The 15434-nt window shown below is 38.5% G+C and overlaps 1 protein-coding gene across 1 annotated transcript in view; it reads right to left on the bottom strand.

The window, feature by feature from the left end:
- The window catches only part of LOC133541481 (transient receptor potential cation channel subfamily M member 5-like), a 106869-nt gene that overhangs the window by 7571 nt on the left and 83864 nt on the right, over positions 1–15434 (bottom strand). Inside the window, exons 17-24 of the mRNA XM_061884921.1 lie at positions 13779–13889; positions 13657–13703; positions 13340–13575; positions 11020–11135; positions 7396–7528; positions 6140–6314; positions 1836–2001; positions 1561–1742 (exon numbers count right to left, since the gene is read on the bottom strand). Of these exons, the coding sequence (XP_061740905.1) occupies positions 1561–1742; positions 1836–2001; positions 6140–6314; positions 7396–7528; positions 11020–11135; positions 13340–13575; positions 13657–13703; positions 13779–13889 (1166 nt within the window). The remainder of the gene's footprint in view (positions 1–1560; positions 1743–1835; positions 2002–6139; positions 6315–7395; positions 7529–11019; positions 11136–13339; positions 13576–13656; positions 13704–13778; positions 13890–15434) is intronic.

The following is a 15434-nucleotide window of genomic DNA, read 5'->3' as shown; positions in this document are numbered from 1 at the left end:
TAAAAAATAATCTTTGCCACATTTTGAACAAAGAACCACTATTACATGTTATGTAAACTGCAAAGAAGTGTTTAAATATGGAAAAAACAATTACACAGAAGCAACTAAGCTTTTAAATTAGTTACCACTGCACTTTGAAATCCGCAGTGTACCGAGACAGCAGTAAGTAAACCGCAAAGTAGCGAGGGATTGCTGTATTAATAATTAATGGGTGTGTGTTTGTTACAACGAAACATCGTAAAACAGATCAACTGTTTTTATAGAAACAGATCAACAGGTGACCTCGTTAGGTGTCACATTTTATGTTAACATCAACTTAAAGGGGAACATTATCACCAGACCTATGTAAGCGTCAATATATACCTTGATGTTGCAGAAAAAAGACCATGTGTTTTTTTTAACTGATTTCCGAACTCTGAAAGGGTGAGTTTGGCGATTTAAACGCCTTTCATTTGATAGGCCTGTCGGAGCGATGACATCACAACGTGAAGCGGATCCACCATTTTTTCAATCTCATTACACACACCAAGTCAAATCAGCTCTGTTATTTTCCATTTTTTTGACTGTTTTCCGGTACCTTGGAGACATCATGCCTCGTCGGTGTGTTGTCGGAGGGTGTAACAACACGAACAGAGACGGATTCAAGTTGCACCAGTGGCCAAAAGATGCCAAAGTCCCTCGTTTGTTCTGCACACTTTACCGACGACAGCTATGCTACGACAGAGATGGCAAGAATGTGTGCATATCCTGCGACACTCAAAGCAGATACATTTCCAACGTGCATGAATGCACAAAGGTGAGTTTTGTTGATGTTATTGACTTATGTGTAGTGTGCCAATCAGACATGTTTGGTCACGGCATGACTGCAAGCTAATCGATGCTAACATGCTATTTAGGCTAGCTGTCTGTACATATTGCATCATTATGCCTCATTTGTAGCTATATTTGAGCTTTCCCCTGCATTCACATTTAATGCCAACCAAACATGTTGGTTAGAAGGCGATCGCCGAATTCGTCCTCACTTCCTCCCGTGTCGCTGTCTGTCATGTCGGTTTCGCTTGTATACGGTTCAAAGCGATATGGCTCAATAGCTTCAGTTTCTTCTTCAATTTCGTTTTCGCTACCTGCCTCCACACTTCAACCATCCGTTTCAATAAATGCGTAATCTGTTGAATCGCTTGCGCCGCTGAAATCCGAGTCTGAATCCGAGCTACTATGCTATACCTTTCTGTGCTATCCGCCATGTTTGTTTCTGGTGGCTTCACGCAGTGACGTCACAGGACAATAGACGGGTGGATATAGCGATGGTGTAAATCAGGCACTTTGAAGCCGTTTCTCGGGATATTGCGTGATGGGTAAAATTTTTAGAAAAACTTCGAAAAATAAAATAAGTCACGGGGAACTGATTTTTATTGGTTTCAACCCTTCAGAAATTGTGATAATGTTCCCCTTTAAGCGGATAATTTTTAGGAATCAGAAGAGTTGATCAACTACGACTTGTTGGCAGGTTCCGTTGTATTAACTACTCATTATTGTTTTGGTGGATAGTGCTGCTCTCACCAAAGTGTTTTGTCTTTTCCGAGGGTATATGGCGGACGATTCTCTTGATAAAAAGAATAATATGTGAAATGATGATGAATGGCGGCGCCATGGAAGGCCTGGAGTGGTATTCCACGATCAAGTTGTAACGTTGGAATTTCCAGTAGATGTCACTGCGCTCCTGAACTTCGTTGAAGGTGAAACTGCGGGCGGGAAGCAAAAAATATTTTTTTGGGTTTCTCGTGTCAGCAGGATTCACTCACAAACATAGCTGAAAGGAAGGATTTTGAGCGCACCTGAACATGGCGATGAGGAGATTGATTAGCAGTATGTTGGTAACCAGCAGATAGATGACCAGAAGGACGATAACCAGCCAGTTGACGTCGGCGTTTGTGCAAGGCTCGTGTCCCGCTTCGATTAGCGTCACATTGTTGGTACAACTCTTGTCCCCGATCAAATCAGCTGCATGGAAAAGTGAAGTGAAATGTGAAGTGAATTACATTTATATAGCGCTTTTCTCTTGTGACTCAAAGCGCTTTACATAGTGAAACCCAATATCTAAGTTATGTTTAAACCAGTGTGTGTGGCACCGGGAGCAGGTGGGCAAAGTGTCTTGCCCAAAGACACAAGGGCATTGACTAGGATGGCAGAAACGAGGATCGAACCTGGAACCCTCAAGTTGCTCGTACGGACACTCCACCAAACGAGCAATGCATGCTTTTACACTGAAAAATCCTTCACACTCTAGAATTTGTCAGCGTTCATGACACGCACACTGAAGTCCCTAATATGCTACCTTGTATAATCCCTACAAAGTGATCGTTAAAATGGTGCTGAAAAAAAAAAAACGCAATTATTTTGTATATATGGCAAGTTGTATCACATGTTTAGTCTGAGATACAACAAATACATCAAAATAGGAATCTAAAGGTTGAATTGGTGTCATGATCTGTGGTCTAGATCATGTTTTGTTTAGTTATGTTCTGTTAGTTTTGGACTCTATTAGTTCCTGTTTTTGTGCACTCTTGTTTGTTTTAGTTTCCATGACGACTCATTAGTTCAACCTGCCTCATGTGTTCGGATCACGCACCTGCTCTAATCAGAGACTATTATATAAGCCTGTTTGCCAGTTAGTCGTCCTGGCGACATTGCTAGTTTTCATACGAGACCATAGTTCTTGCTGCTCCTTTCACGCTTAGTTCATGCTGCTCCGTTTTGATCGTTTCATGCCATAGTTCATGTTGTTCAATTCATGCCGTGTCCACGTACGTTTTGTTAGCTTGCCAATAAGTCTTGCTAGTTTCATGCCGCAGTTCCATGAGTGTTCCAGGCCATAGTTTAGGCTAAGTATTTAGCTTCAAGTGCGATTGGCACCTTGTTCCTTCGCCTTGTTTTCCATTTTTTGTAACTCTTTGAGTTTTTGTTCAAGATTAAATCATGTTTTTACCAGAAGACTTTGTCCTGAGTGATCCGTTTGCATCCCGGGGGAACAAACCTTGCATAAAAATGCGATCCAAACATGACAATTGGGACTCTAACCATGCGGGCTACCTCTATTAAAAACATTTTTTTACATGTCTTTATTTAATTGGAGCAATTTTTATACTTTTTTAAATCAATTTACTGTTCTTTAAATCAGGGGTGTCCATTACGTCGATCGCGAGCTACCGGTGGATCATGGAGGGCGTGTCAGTTAATCGCCAGCCAGGCATTAAAAAAATGTACCTAAAAATTAACGATCATTAATTTTCATTCTGACGTCACTTTCGTCACTTGATTGACATTCACAGCACCCGAGGGTCTTGTGAGGTGACGCTGGCTGCTGCAAGCTCATTATTAAGAAAAAATTACCGACAGGAAGGCGAGAAACACTTTTTATTTCAACAGGCTCTCGCGCTATACCTGCCGTCAAAACTCTAAAAACCGACTGCACAGTTCCTGTTTTCACAATAAAAGCGCTGCTTCATCCTGCCTGCACTAATAAAAAAAAAAAAGAGTTTCAGAAAACTGGCATGCTCAAGCTAGCAAGCTACAGAGTTTGCCGCCAATTAATTTCTTGTAAGTGTAAAAAAGGAGTATGAAAGCTGGACAAATAAAATGCCAAAAACCAACCACTTTCATATGGTATTGGACAGAAAGGAGGACTTTTATCTCTTAAATTAATAAATGTGGACATTATCAGCACTACTGTCTGATTAAATCAATGCAATTTATCAGAATCAGGTAATACAACAACTTATAATTTTTTCTTCATGAAAGAAATGAATCTATATGTTAAACATATTTGTATTATCATTAAACACCTTTAACTTGTAACAAAAATGTATCTTTCATAAACAAATAAAGATAAATTATATATGCCCGCGACCCCAAAGGGGATAAGCGGTATAAAGTGGATGGATATATGAAGGAGGTAGATCCCCTCTACTTTACCAATTGAAAAGCAACTTGCCTGCAGAAAAAGTATGGGTACCCCTGCTTTCAAGCATTTTTTGTACTAAAAGAAATTGTTCAGTAATTTATGTTTCTCGTCCTAAATAAAACATTTCCCAATAAAAAAGCAAAGTTGTGCATGTTCCTGGCAGCGCCCTGCAAGATGCGATCCCTGTATGTCAAAAGTACCAGCCCAGCACTAAGGCTATGCACTCGAGATCGACTGATAGTTTTTTTCAGGGCCGATACAGATACTGATTATTAGTAGTCAAGGAGGCTAATAACCAATATTTGGAGACAATTTTGCAGAAAAAGTTAATTAAACATGAATATTATATTTGACAAGGATTTAAGTTATTTTTTTAACATTATTTTTTAGGAAATGTCAGACCAGTAGCGACCTAATGTTTAATGCGGCGCTAATGTTGTGGTTAAAAAACACCAGAGGATTTCTCAAACACCTTTATTATGGGAGTCTAAAAATTTGCATTTCAAAATATGGGAAAATTGTTTAAAATATGTGATTTCTCTAGATGGCAATAATTCGCCATTTACTCGATTGTACACAATTTTATAGCACATAGACATGAGGAAACCTGAAATATTGCGAACAATTCTGGGCTCCTTCACGTCGATTATAGTTGATACCTGTTTCAAGCTGGCCGACATCCTCTTGTACGTTACAGAAAGTATGAGAATGTGAGCTGCTGCCTAATCTTCTTTACTTATTACTGCAGTGACAAAAAAGAGAATTTTTCCCATGCACAGCAAAAAGGGCTGGTGCTTGAGCAGTAGTTATTACTACTATTACTTCTACTTTACTAATTATTTATTTCTTAAAATACTAATTACTGGCATCATATGTGTATATATTGTATCTGTTGATGCAGTTCTGCTGTAGGTGACGAAAAAATGACAAATGTCTATACATGCACCATGGGAGACGATACAAGCAATCTGAAAACAAGCCATTATATCATTATCATTGACAGAACAGTAAGGGGCTGGGAATAAGTTTGCAGTAAAATTTCCGTACTATATGAAGCACTGTCATTTTTTATCGACATTTGAGATGCACTTGTCATGCAAAACGGGGCACCTCACGGACCGTAGTACAGCTCGTGTTTTGCCTATAGGTAGGGCACACTAAAAAATTAATTTAGGACCATTCTGCTTTAAAAAAAAAAATGTAAACAGGCTTAACCGATACTTAAAAAAAACAAACAACTGGCATCTTGTGTTATATAGGTGACAAAGCATATTATTATATCATATTAGTATTAATTTTAAGCCTTTTTGCACATTTTATGCAATGCATGTATTCAAAAGGTCAAAGCTGAACCACGTCAACACTGTTTTTAGAATCACATAGCAGTATTGAGTTATTGTAAACACATTATTCTGAGCAAATTGAGTTATGTAAACCCAGATAAATGTGATAAAATGTTGTTCAGAGGAAAATGGATGTTATTTTTTAAAGTTTAACTATGGAAAAGTACAGAGATTCAAAAAGTGTCTACTTCTTCCCATTACCCTTTTGAGATATGTTTAATTCAGTTGTATTTTCTCAATTTAATGTTATTGTCTTTATTTTGTGAAATAACAATAATATTGCCATTAAGCACATGATTGTTTCCTGGAAATATGTATGTGTATTATGTATCACATGTAAATTATGGAACTGACTATAAAATACTCAATAAAATAAACTGAAATTGATTCCCTACCTTTCAGATTATTGTGCTGTAGGAAAAATAAATGACTTAACCACAGTGTCACTACTACAGGTGGGGGAGAAATATGTGATTTTTTGATGCATCGCAATTCGGACATGGACGAAAATCGATTAGTAAACGTCAATGATCGATAATGGATTTATTTATTGTAAAAGAAATGCAGGGGAGTGTAATGTATTGTAGGGCACTTCTGTTCCACACATTGCACACATTTCCATTAATGTAATAAATGTGATTGGAATTAATTTAACTGTATCTTTTTACAAAGGCACCGTTTTTTAAAAGTTGCAAGTGATAGACCATTATTTAGTGAAACGAAAAGAAATGTAAAACTGCATCAACATACATAAATTAAAGATGCATTAATAATTGATTTTTTATCAAATTGAAGCTCCTTTATCGTAATTGTAATCCAATTGTGAGCCACTTACCATCCACTTCTTGTACGTCAATGAGTCCGAATATATACAGGTAGGGTCTGTAGAAGACTCGGCGAAATATCCAGTTGGGACGTGGATCGTATGAATAGAGGAGCGCCTGGTTGGCTACTCCATAGGCGATGACCCACACAGTCAGGAAAAAGAGGAAGAAGAAAATGTCTTTCATCTGAAGGAAGCAAACAAATTATTGTTTGGATTTGCTCTTGTGTCAAATTCAAACACATTTTGTAAGTGTCTATCTTAGTTGTATTAGCCTACTATCAAAATGACTTTAGAAGTCATATATAGGTGTTATAATGAGGACAAAACATGATGTAGGTGTCTATATTAGTTATATTAGCCTACTATCAAAATGACTTTAAAAGTCTTATATAAGTGTTATAATAATGGCAACACATAATGTAAGTGTCTATATTAGTTATATTAGCCTACTATCAAAATGACTTTAGAATTCTTATACAGGTGTTATAAAGAAGACAACACATGATGTAAATGTCTGTATTACTTATATTAGCCTACTATCAAAATGACTTTAAAAGTCTGATATAAGTGTTTTAATAAAGGCAACACATGATGTAAGTGTCTATATTAGTTATATTAACCTACTGTCACAATGACTGTAGAAGTCTTATAAAGGTGTTATAATGAAGACAACACATGATGTAAGTGCCTGTATTAGTTATATTAGCCTACTATCAAAATGACCTTTGAAGTCTTATGTATGTGTTATAATGAAGACAACACATGATGTGTCTATATTAGTTATATTAACCTACTCTCAAAATGACTTTAAAAGTCTTATATAAGTGTTATAATGAAGACAACACATTAAGTAGGTGTCTATATTAGTTATATTAGCCAACTATCAAAATGACTTTAAATTCTTACATAAGTGTTATAATAAAGGCAACACATGATCTAAGTGTCTATATTAGTTATATTAGCCTACTGTCACAATGACTTTAGAAGTCTTATAAAGGTGTTATAATGAAGACAACACATGATGTAGGTGTCTATATTAGTTAAATTAGCCTACTATCAAAACGACTTTAAAAGTCTTATATAAGTGTTATAATAAAGGCAACACATGATGTAAGTGTCTATATTAGTTATATTAGCCTACTATCAAAATGACTTTAGAAGTCCTATATAGGTGTTATAATGAAGACAACACATGATGTAAGTGTCTATACTAGCTATATTAGCCTAATATCATCATTAATTTATGGTGTGATTGTGTGAGTCACCATTTTGCCAACGATAATAATCTTTGGCCCGAGTTGCTTGTGGGCGGCAAAGATGTGGATCAGACGCAGCGTGAAGACCATGAAATCGATTGCCATCAGCGCTCGGCCGAACTTGAACGACTGCGGGAACATTCTGAAAAACAAAATGCTAATGTCAATGCAATAAATGGTATATAATGTGCAGCAGCAGCATGTATGTGTCTAACAAAAGCATTTGACACAATTAATCATAATATCTTAATTAATAAATTACAACAATGAGGCACCTGAGGGATGGTCAGGAAGCTACTTAACCAACAAGAAGCAATTTGTGAAAATAGGTGATCGTACCTCAACAGCACTGGCAATATCTTGTGGCGTGCCCCAAGGATCAATACTGGGACCAACATTGTCTAAGGTTTGTATCAACGATATTTGGAAAGTTACAAGGACTTAAAGTTAGTATTATTTGCCAATGATACAACTGCTTTTTGTTCAGAAGGAAACACACAGAAGCTAATACAAATAATAACATAAGAAATGAACAAATTAAAAAGATGGTGTGAAAAAAACAGACTCTTTGAATCTCAGTAAAATTAAAATAATACTATTCAGTAGAAGAGAAAGTCTAACAAAATACAAACGGACGGAATATATACTGAAAGGGTAACAGAAATAAAAAATTTGGGTATATTAATAGATGATAAAACGAACTTGAAATCTCTTAAAAATATACAACACAAGGTAGCAGAATATTACGTCAATAATGAATAAAGCAAAACATGTTCTAGACCAAAAATCACTCAATATTATCTACTGCTTGCCAGTGTTACCATATCTGAGTTATTGTGTAGAAATATGGGGAAATAACTATAATAGTACAATTTATTCATTAACAGTATTAAAAAAATATCAATCAGAATGATACATAATGTTTGATATATCCATCCATCCATCCATCTTCTTCCACTTATCCGAGGTCGGGTCGCGGGGGCAACAGCCTAAGCAGGGAATCCCAGACTTCCTTCTCCCCAGCCACTTCGTCTAGCTCTTCCCGGAGGATCCCGAGGCGTTCCCAGGCCAGCCGGGAGACATAGTCTTCCCAACGTGTCTTGGGTCTTCCCCGTGGCCTCCTACCGGTTGGACGTGCCCTAAACACCTCCCTGGGGAGGCGTTCGGGTGGCATCCTGACCAGATGCCCGGACCACCTCATCTGGCTCCTCTCGATGTGAAGGAGCAGCAGCTTTACTTTGAGTTCCTCCCGGATGGCAGAGCTTCTCACCCTATCTCTAAGGGAGAGCCCCGCCACACGGCGGAGGAAACTCATTTCGGCCGCTTGTACCCGTGATCTTATCCTTTCGGTCATGACCCAAAGCTCATGACCATAGGCGAGGATGGGAACGTAGATCGACCGGTAAATTGAGAGCTTTGCCTTGGTTTGATATAGAGAACACTAAAACCTTTTGTTTGCGCCTTGAGTGGGAAACGTTGCTTGGATTGGGGCATATAAGTGAATGCTGTGCTATGTTTCCTGCAAAGTAGAGTACATTGTCATTGACCGATTTTACTCACACTGTCCACAAAATAGCTGCAGATTTATGGCAATTTCTGTTACTTAAAATAAAACTGTTGGCACCGCGTGGGCCAAATTCCTTATTAAAATTGTGACGCCTCGAGGGGCCCCACCAAGCCTTCGTACTGTCCGATATTTCCTCCGTATGGGTAGTTTTTCCTTGCCGCAGTCGTCGAGTGCTGGCTCATGTGGGGCTCAGTTTATGTTCTCTGTATTGTATAAGAAGCATGGTTCTCGAGCTGCAGCATGTGTAAAGTGCCTTGAGATAACTTCTGTTTTGAATTGGCGCTATTGCAAACAAAATAGTATAGAATTCTTGCTAATGCACGCAAACGTCAATGTTTAACATGACAGTATTACAACACAGATTTTTCCTATAATGACCCCTTTATAGCCAGATTTTATGTTGACGACAGCAGTCAACTGTCTGTTGATGTCGGCTTAAGCAGGCACTTGTTTGTAGTAAGATGGGACTTGATAAGTTATTACTTTAACTTTTTGATGCCTATTCTGTACAGTACCTTACATTTTTTATCTTAAGTTAATCCTGCCGTCTTTATGCTTGAAAATGCTTAATTTAGGTTAATAACCAAATTTGCTCTAATATGCATATTTTACACTAAGAATAGGCCATAGTCCAACCCAAAACATATTTCTTCATGAATATATTTTTGAAAAACCTCAATAGAATAAAGCCTCAAAATATGAAGTACAAAGTGGTGTACTTAAATATAAATAAATATTTCTCTATTGCTGAATCGTCCAAAACTGTGTTCATGATCAACTAATTTGATTGATTGATTGAAAATGTTATTAGTAGTTTGCAAAGGAAGAGAATACATTATATGAAACAGTACAGTTTACACAGTACAGTTCATATTCCGTACAATTGACCACTAAATGGTTACACTTTATTTTCAACTTGATTAAGTCGGGCTCCACGTTAATCAATTCGTCATACAAGTTATACAAGTATATACTGTACATGTGATTATTTATAATCCGGGGAGGTGGGATGTGGCGGGGGGCGGGGGTTAGGCTAGGGTTGTAGCTGCCTGGAGGTGTTCTTTTAGTGCGGTTTTGGGCGTGCATTCCATATTGAGGTGGCATTGAAGGAGTATGAGTTAAGACCTTTGTTAGATGGGAATCTGGGTTTGACGTGGTTTGTGGTGCTCCCCCTGGTGTTGTGGTTAGGGCGGTCATTTACGTTCTGGAAGTAGTTTGACATGTACTTTGGTATTAGGGAGGTGTAGCGAATTTTATAGACTAAGCTCAGTGCAAGTTGTTTTACTCTGTCCTCCACCCTAAGCCAGCCCACTTTGGAGAAGTGGGTAGGAGTGAGGTGGGATCTGGGGTGGAGGTCTAGAAGTAAACTGACTAGCTTTTTCTGGGATGTTTGGAGTCTTGATTTTAGGGTTTTGGAGGTGCTAGGGTACCAGGAGGTGCATGCGTAACTGAAAAAGGGTTGAAAGAGTTCCCGCTTCATGGTGTTTTTGTTGACCAGAGAGGAGATTCTGTAGAAAAATCTTGTTCTTTGGTTGACCTTTTTGATTACCTTAGTTACCATTTTATCACAGGAAAGGTTAACCTCTAGTTTGGAACCTAGGTAGGTGACCTCATCTTTCCTGGTGATAATAATGTCACCCACTTTAATAGTGAAGTCACTGACTACACTATAGGTTGATTTGGGATCCAAATAGGACTGATTCCGTTTAAAATTAAAGGCGACATAACAAAATCATTCAATATTCCTCAACAATTGTAATACAACGTATCAGTATTGATACCACTAATGCTGATCCTGTATTTACTTGGTGTTTGATCAATACAAACATTGGCAGGTTCGTCCACAAAGTTCCTTTACGACTGAAAAAAAAAATACTACAGGAATACTTGGCGATATGCGATAATCATATCCACCCATCCATTTTCTGCCGCTCGTCCCTTTCGGGGTCGCATGGGGTGCTGGAGCCTATCTCAGCTGCATTCGGGCGGTAGGCGGGGTACACCCTGAACAAGTCGCCACCTCATCACAGGGCGGGATAATCCAATATGTTTTGCAATTCATTCACCTGCAGCCAAGAGCACAAATGAAGATTGTGATGGCTGTGACGTCACACTGGTTCCAAATATCTTTGATGTAACTCTTCATCCCCTGGAGCATAAAGTTGCTGGACACAAAAAAGATCTGTCAATCAGAGAGAGAAGAGTCTTATGAAATATTACTTCATCAAATGGGTCTATGACACATCGTCGCATTTTAATACAAGAACGGTAGAGTGGAACCCGTTCAAGTTGACGCGCCTCGGAGTGGCTGATTAATGTCCACATAAGCGGTTGTTGACGTAACCAGAACCAAAATTGGCATAGCTTGCACATTTACTTGTGAGCAAATACGTAAGAAGAGTTTGTGATACAACTGATTTTCTACAGTTTGTTGAAAAAAGACCCATTGTGCAAAACAAACTTGTTTTACCTATCAGTACCTGTTTTTGTATATTTGGGATCTGCATAAGTCCCGAAAATGTGAAATCAAACCGTATTCATAAAACAATCTTGCCTTCCTTTATACTTCCTCCAAACAAGTCGTTAAGATTTGCACAACTTGAGACGTTATTCCAACATGCGACGTCAGCGGAGATCTCCTTATACGGCAACGTTTTACCCAAAGAGCTTTGCGCAAGTCCGCCATTGAAGTATGACATTGTATTCGCTAAGTTCCTTTTTTTCCCCTTTTTCCTCTTGTTGTGGGGCAGACTGGCTCGTACATGCACATGGATCCTCCGCTGTTGTTATTTCTAATATAAACTAGCATACAGTTCGAACTTATATCTGTCAGTAGACCCGATATGAAAGCGTGAACAACTACAACATGGCTGACGTGAGAAGACGCTGTCAAAATGAAAGCGGTTTGAAGACGATCTGTAAAACATCATTTATGCAACATTTTCACCAAAGAACCATTATACATGTTATGTAGACCACAAGGAAGTGTTTTAAAAATGGTCTTTCCTCAATTTTTTTTTACATATTTTATATTCTTCTCTAACACAGCTGGCGTGGTAATTTTGTTGTTTTTCTTGACTACAATGACAGTAAAACTTCCGCTTTTGTGGTAGATTTCAGGTTAATACTGCCATGCTTTTATTTTGAACCATACTTTTCGCTGAACAGGTTTTAATGATGTGTAAATAGACAGCACCATATTTTTAGTACTATAGAGCGCACCGGATTATAAGGTGCACTGCCGATAAGAGGGTCTTTTCAGGTTTATTTTCCTACACAAGGCGCACCAGATTATAAGGCGCATTAAAAGGGTTATATTATAATTTTTTTCCAACATTTACAAACTTCCTTGTGGTCTACATGCATGTAATGGTGGTTCTTTGGTCAAAATGTTGCATAAATTAGGTTTTACAGACCATCTTCAAGTCGCTTTCTGCGCCGTTTTGTGGCTCCACTTTGACAGCGTCTTCTCCCTGTCAGTTTTGTTGCAGCGGTAGTTTGCGGCACTTCCAATGCGAGTGTACTGAGAGATGTTAGAACTATTTCCTAATATTAGAAATGGAAACAGTGGAAGATGACCGTACCGCAACAAAAGGACAGAGAAAAAAAAAGGATCTTAGCATTTTCGGGACTTATGCAGATCCCAAATACACAACAGCAGGTATCAATAAGTAAGAGAGTTTGTTTTACATTACAGGGCGAAACAAAATGCCAGATAATATGCCTCTTAATAGGTGCCATTTTGGGGTCCTTATACACACACCATAATAAAACCTGTATGTTGAAGCACGGTACGTCAGAATACTGTAGCCGCAATGTGCCAACATTTCAACAAGCGTTTCGCATTTTGACAGATTTTTGAGCACCGGGTGTAATGTTCTATATTCTCAATGAAACATCAAACTTTTGGTGTTGCTTGCTTATGGGTGCTTGCTAGTGCCATTTATTGAACAGGCGTTAACCTGCAGTCCACATGTATCTCTCATGTGTGACTGCCATTTACTGGTCACATTTATCATTACATCAGGTACCAAATAAAATTGCTTCGAGGTCAGTAAGCACAACCAAAATTAATCTGTACATTAGATTGAATTTATTAGTGAGAAAATAAAAGGATTTTAAGTGCACCTTATAGTTCGAACGTTGCTTTTGTCATTTCACATTATTTGGCAATTATCGTTAGCAATGCGACATAATTTTGACATTTTTGGAACCATTCTTTGTACAAATGCCTCTTTTGGCTCTCAACTTTTATTTCGACTTTGCATGTGGATATCGACCTAAGCGTGCACAATTTAGTAATAAGAAAAACATGTTGGACCTGGACCTAATAAGGACCAATTTAAACGGGTTCCACGGTATAGTTTAAACTTCTTAAACACCAACCTGTCGGATTTCTTCACAAACTAATGTAAAAACCCAAAAGTAAAGCACAAATTCCAGGGAAGAAGGGCCTTTTGGAGGTGGGGGCTTGAAATCCACCAACAGGATGTAGGCGAAAAGGCAGAGAAACAGGAAGTACATCAGCACGTTGCCCAGGAAGGTGGTGACGGGGGCGCCGCAAAACTGTCTCCACCGCGTCACAATGAACGGTGGTGTCCTGATGTCGGATGTTGAAGAGGCTGAAATAAAGAGGTAAAAGCAAAATAACTGGGATCACATCATAACATGGTGAGTAATCAACGTTGTCTTTGCAAACCCACATGTTAGGTTTTCTTTTAGAGCCTGGGACTCATCCGCCTCTTCATCCCTAAAAGCCGACACAAGGAAAAAGGTTTGGGAAACGGTTGTAAACATAATTGGGATTAGGATCAACTGTATGTACTTGTGTACAATATCAGCAAGGGGGAAGACTACGCCATCATTGTCCTCCAGAATGTCAGCGTCTTTGAGGTTGACCTGGACAACTACTGGATTATCCTCGTCTTCCTGCTGCCTGCAACACACACGCACACATGCACACACGCGCACACACACACACACACACACACACACACACACACACACACACACACACACACACACACACACACACACACACACACACACACACACACACAATTACTTAAGGTCTGGGAATCTTTGGGCACCACATGATTGAGGGTAACGATTCGATTCAGAATCGATTCGATTCAAAAGGATTCTTGATTTAAAATCAATCCTGTTTTAATAACATTGGGTTTTTCATATAATGTTCAGTGAGCAGGTTGTGTTGACCTTTATGTTGCACCATGACTAGGGAAGGTTGTTTGGATATTGTCATATATGTAAATGCTTTACTATAATTTGAAAGCACTTTCAAGGTTCATTCATCTGATTTACTCACATTGTCTACAAGATGGCAGCAAATGTGTAGCATTCAGAAACCGCCTGGTATTTAAGATTACCCAATTTTTCTGACCATAGAGAGCACCGGATTAAAAGGTGCACTGCCGATGAGCAAGTCTATTCAGGTCTTTTTTTGATATACTAAAGGCACATTAAAGAAGTCATATTATGATTTTTGTCTAAATTTAAAACACTTCCTTGCGGTCTACATAACATGTAATGGTGTTTTTTTGGTGAAAGTGTTGCATAGATTATGTTTTACAGACCATCTTCAGGTAGCTTTCTAAGCGTCTCTTCAGGATGCGCCGTTTTGTGGGCGGTCTTATCTATGTGGCTCACCTTCGACAGTGTTTTTTCCCCGTCATCTTGCGTGCAAGGATGGGAGTGGAAGACGTGTCAAAAGATGGAACTAACTGTTTTAAAGACATTCAGACTTTACTTAAATCAATAACGGAGTAGCATCTTCTCATCCGTGGCTTAATGATGCAACAACAACGCCGGAAATGTGTCCCGTAAAAAAACGTCCGAACAGACCTCTCTTATAACAAAAGTTCTATGGGTGAATTATGTAAACCCACTACAGTTTTTAGCGCTTTGATAGCTAGTCTAGTGACATATATAAGCAAGAACTTTACACTACTTTATATTAGAAATGGCAAGAGCGAAAGATGAATGTCCCATAAGAAGGTAGAGAAAAAGAAGAAGCTTATAACTACGGTGTCATCACGGACTACAATTGCGGACTTGTGCACTTTTTCAGGACTTACGCAGATCCAAAATACAGATCAACAGGTACAAGAAGGTGAGGAAAGTTGGTTTTGCATAATATTGCGAAACAAAACGGCAGGTAGTATGTCTGCTGATAGGGGCAATTTTGCGGTCCTTATACAAACATCATAATACTTGTATGTTTATTGTGCCAACAATCCATCAAGCGGTGCAGTTTCATAGCTCACCGAAGTCATACTAAAAACATTTTTGACAGATTTTTGAGCATCGTGTGTAATGTTCTATATTCTCAATGGAGCATTTCAAGTTTTGGTGTTGTTTATCGCCATCATATTGCAGTCTATACGTAACTCTTATGTATGACTGCCATCTACTGGTCACACCTATTATACCATGTACCAAATAAAATTTCTTCAAGGTCAGT

Source organism: Nerophis ophidion, linkage group LG23, assembly GCF_033978795.1.
Source record: "Nerophis ophidion isolate RoL-2023_Sa linkage group LG23, RoL_Noph_v1.0, whole genome shotgun sequence".
NCBI classification, from domain to species: Eukaryota; Metazoa; Chordata; class Actinopteri; order Syngnathiformes; family Syngnathidae; genus Nerophis; species Nerophis ophidion.
This window is presented reverse-complemented; position numbering and strand designations above follow the sequence as displayed.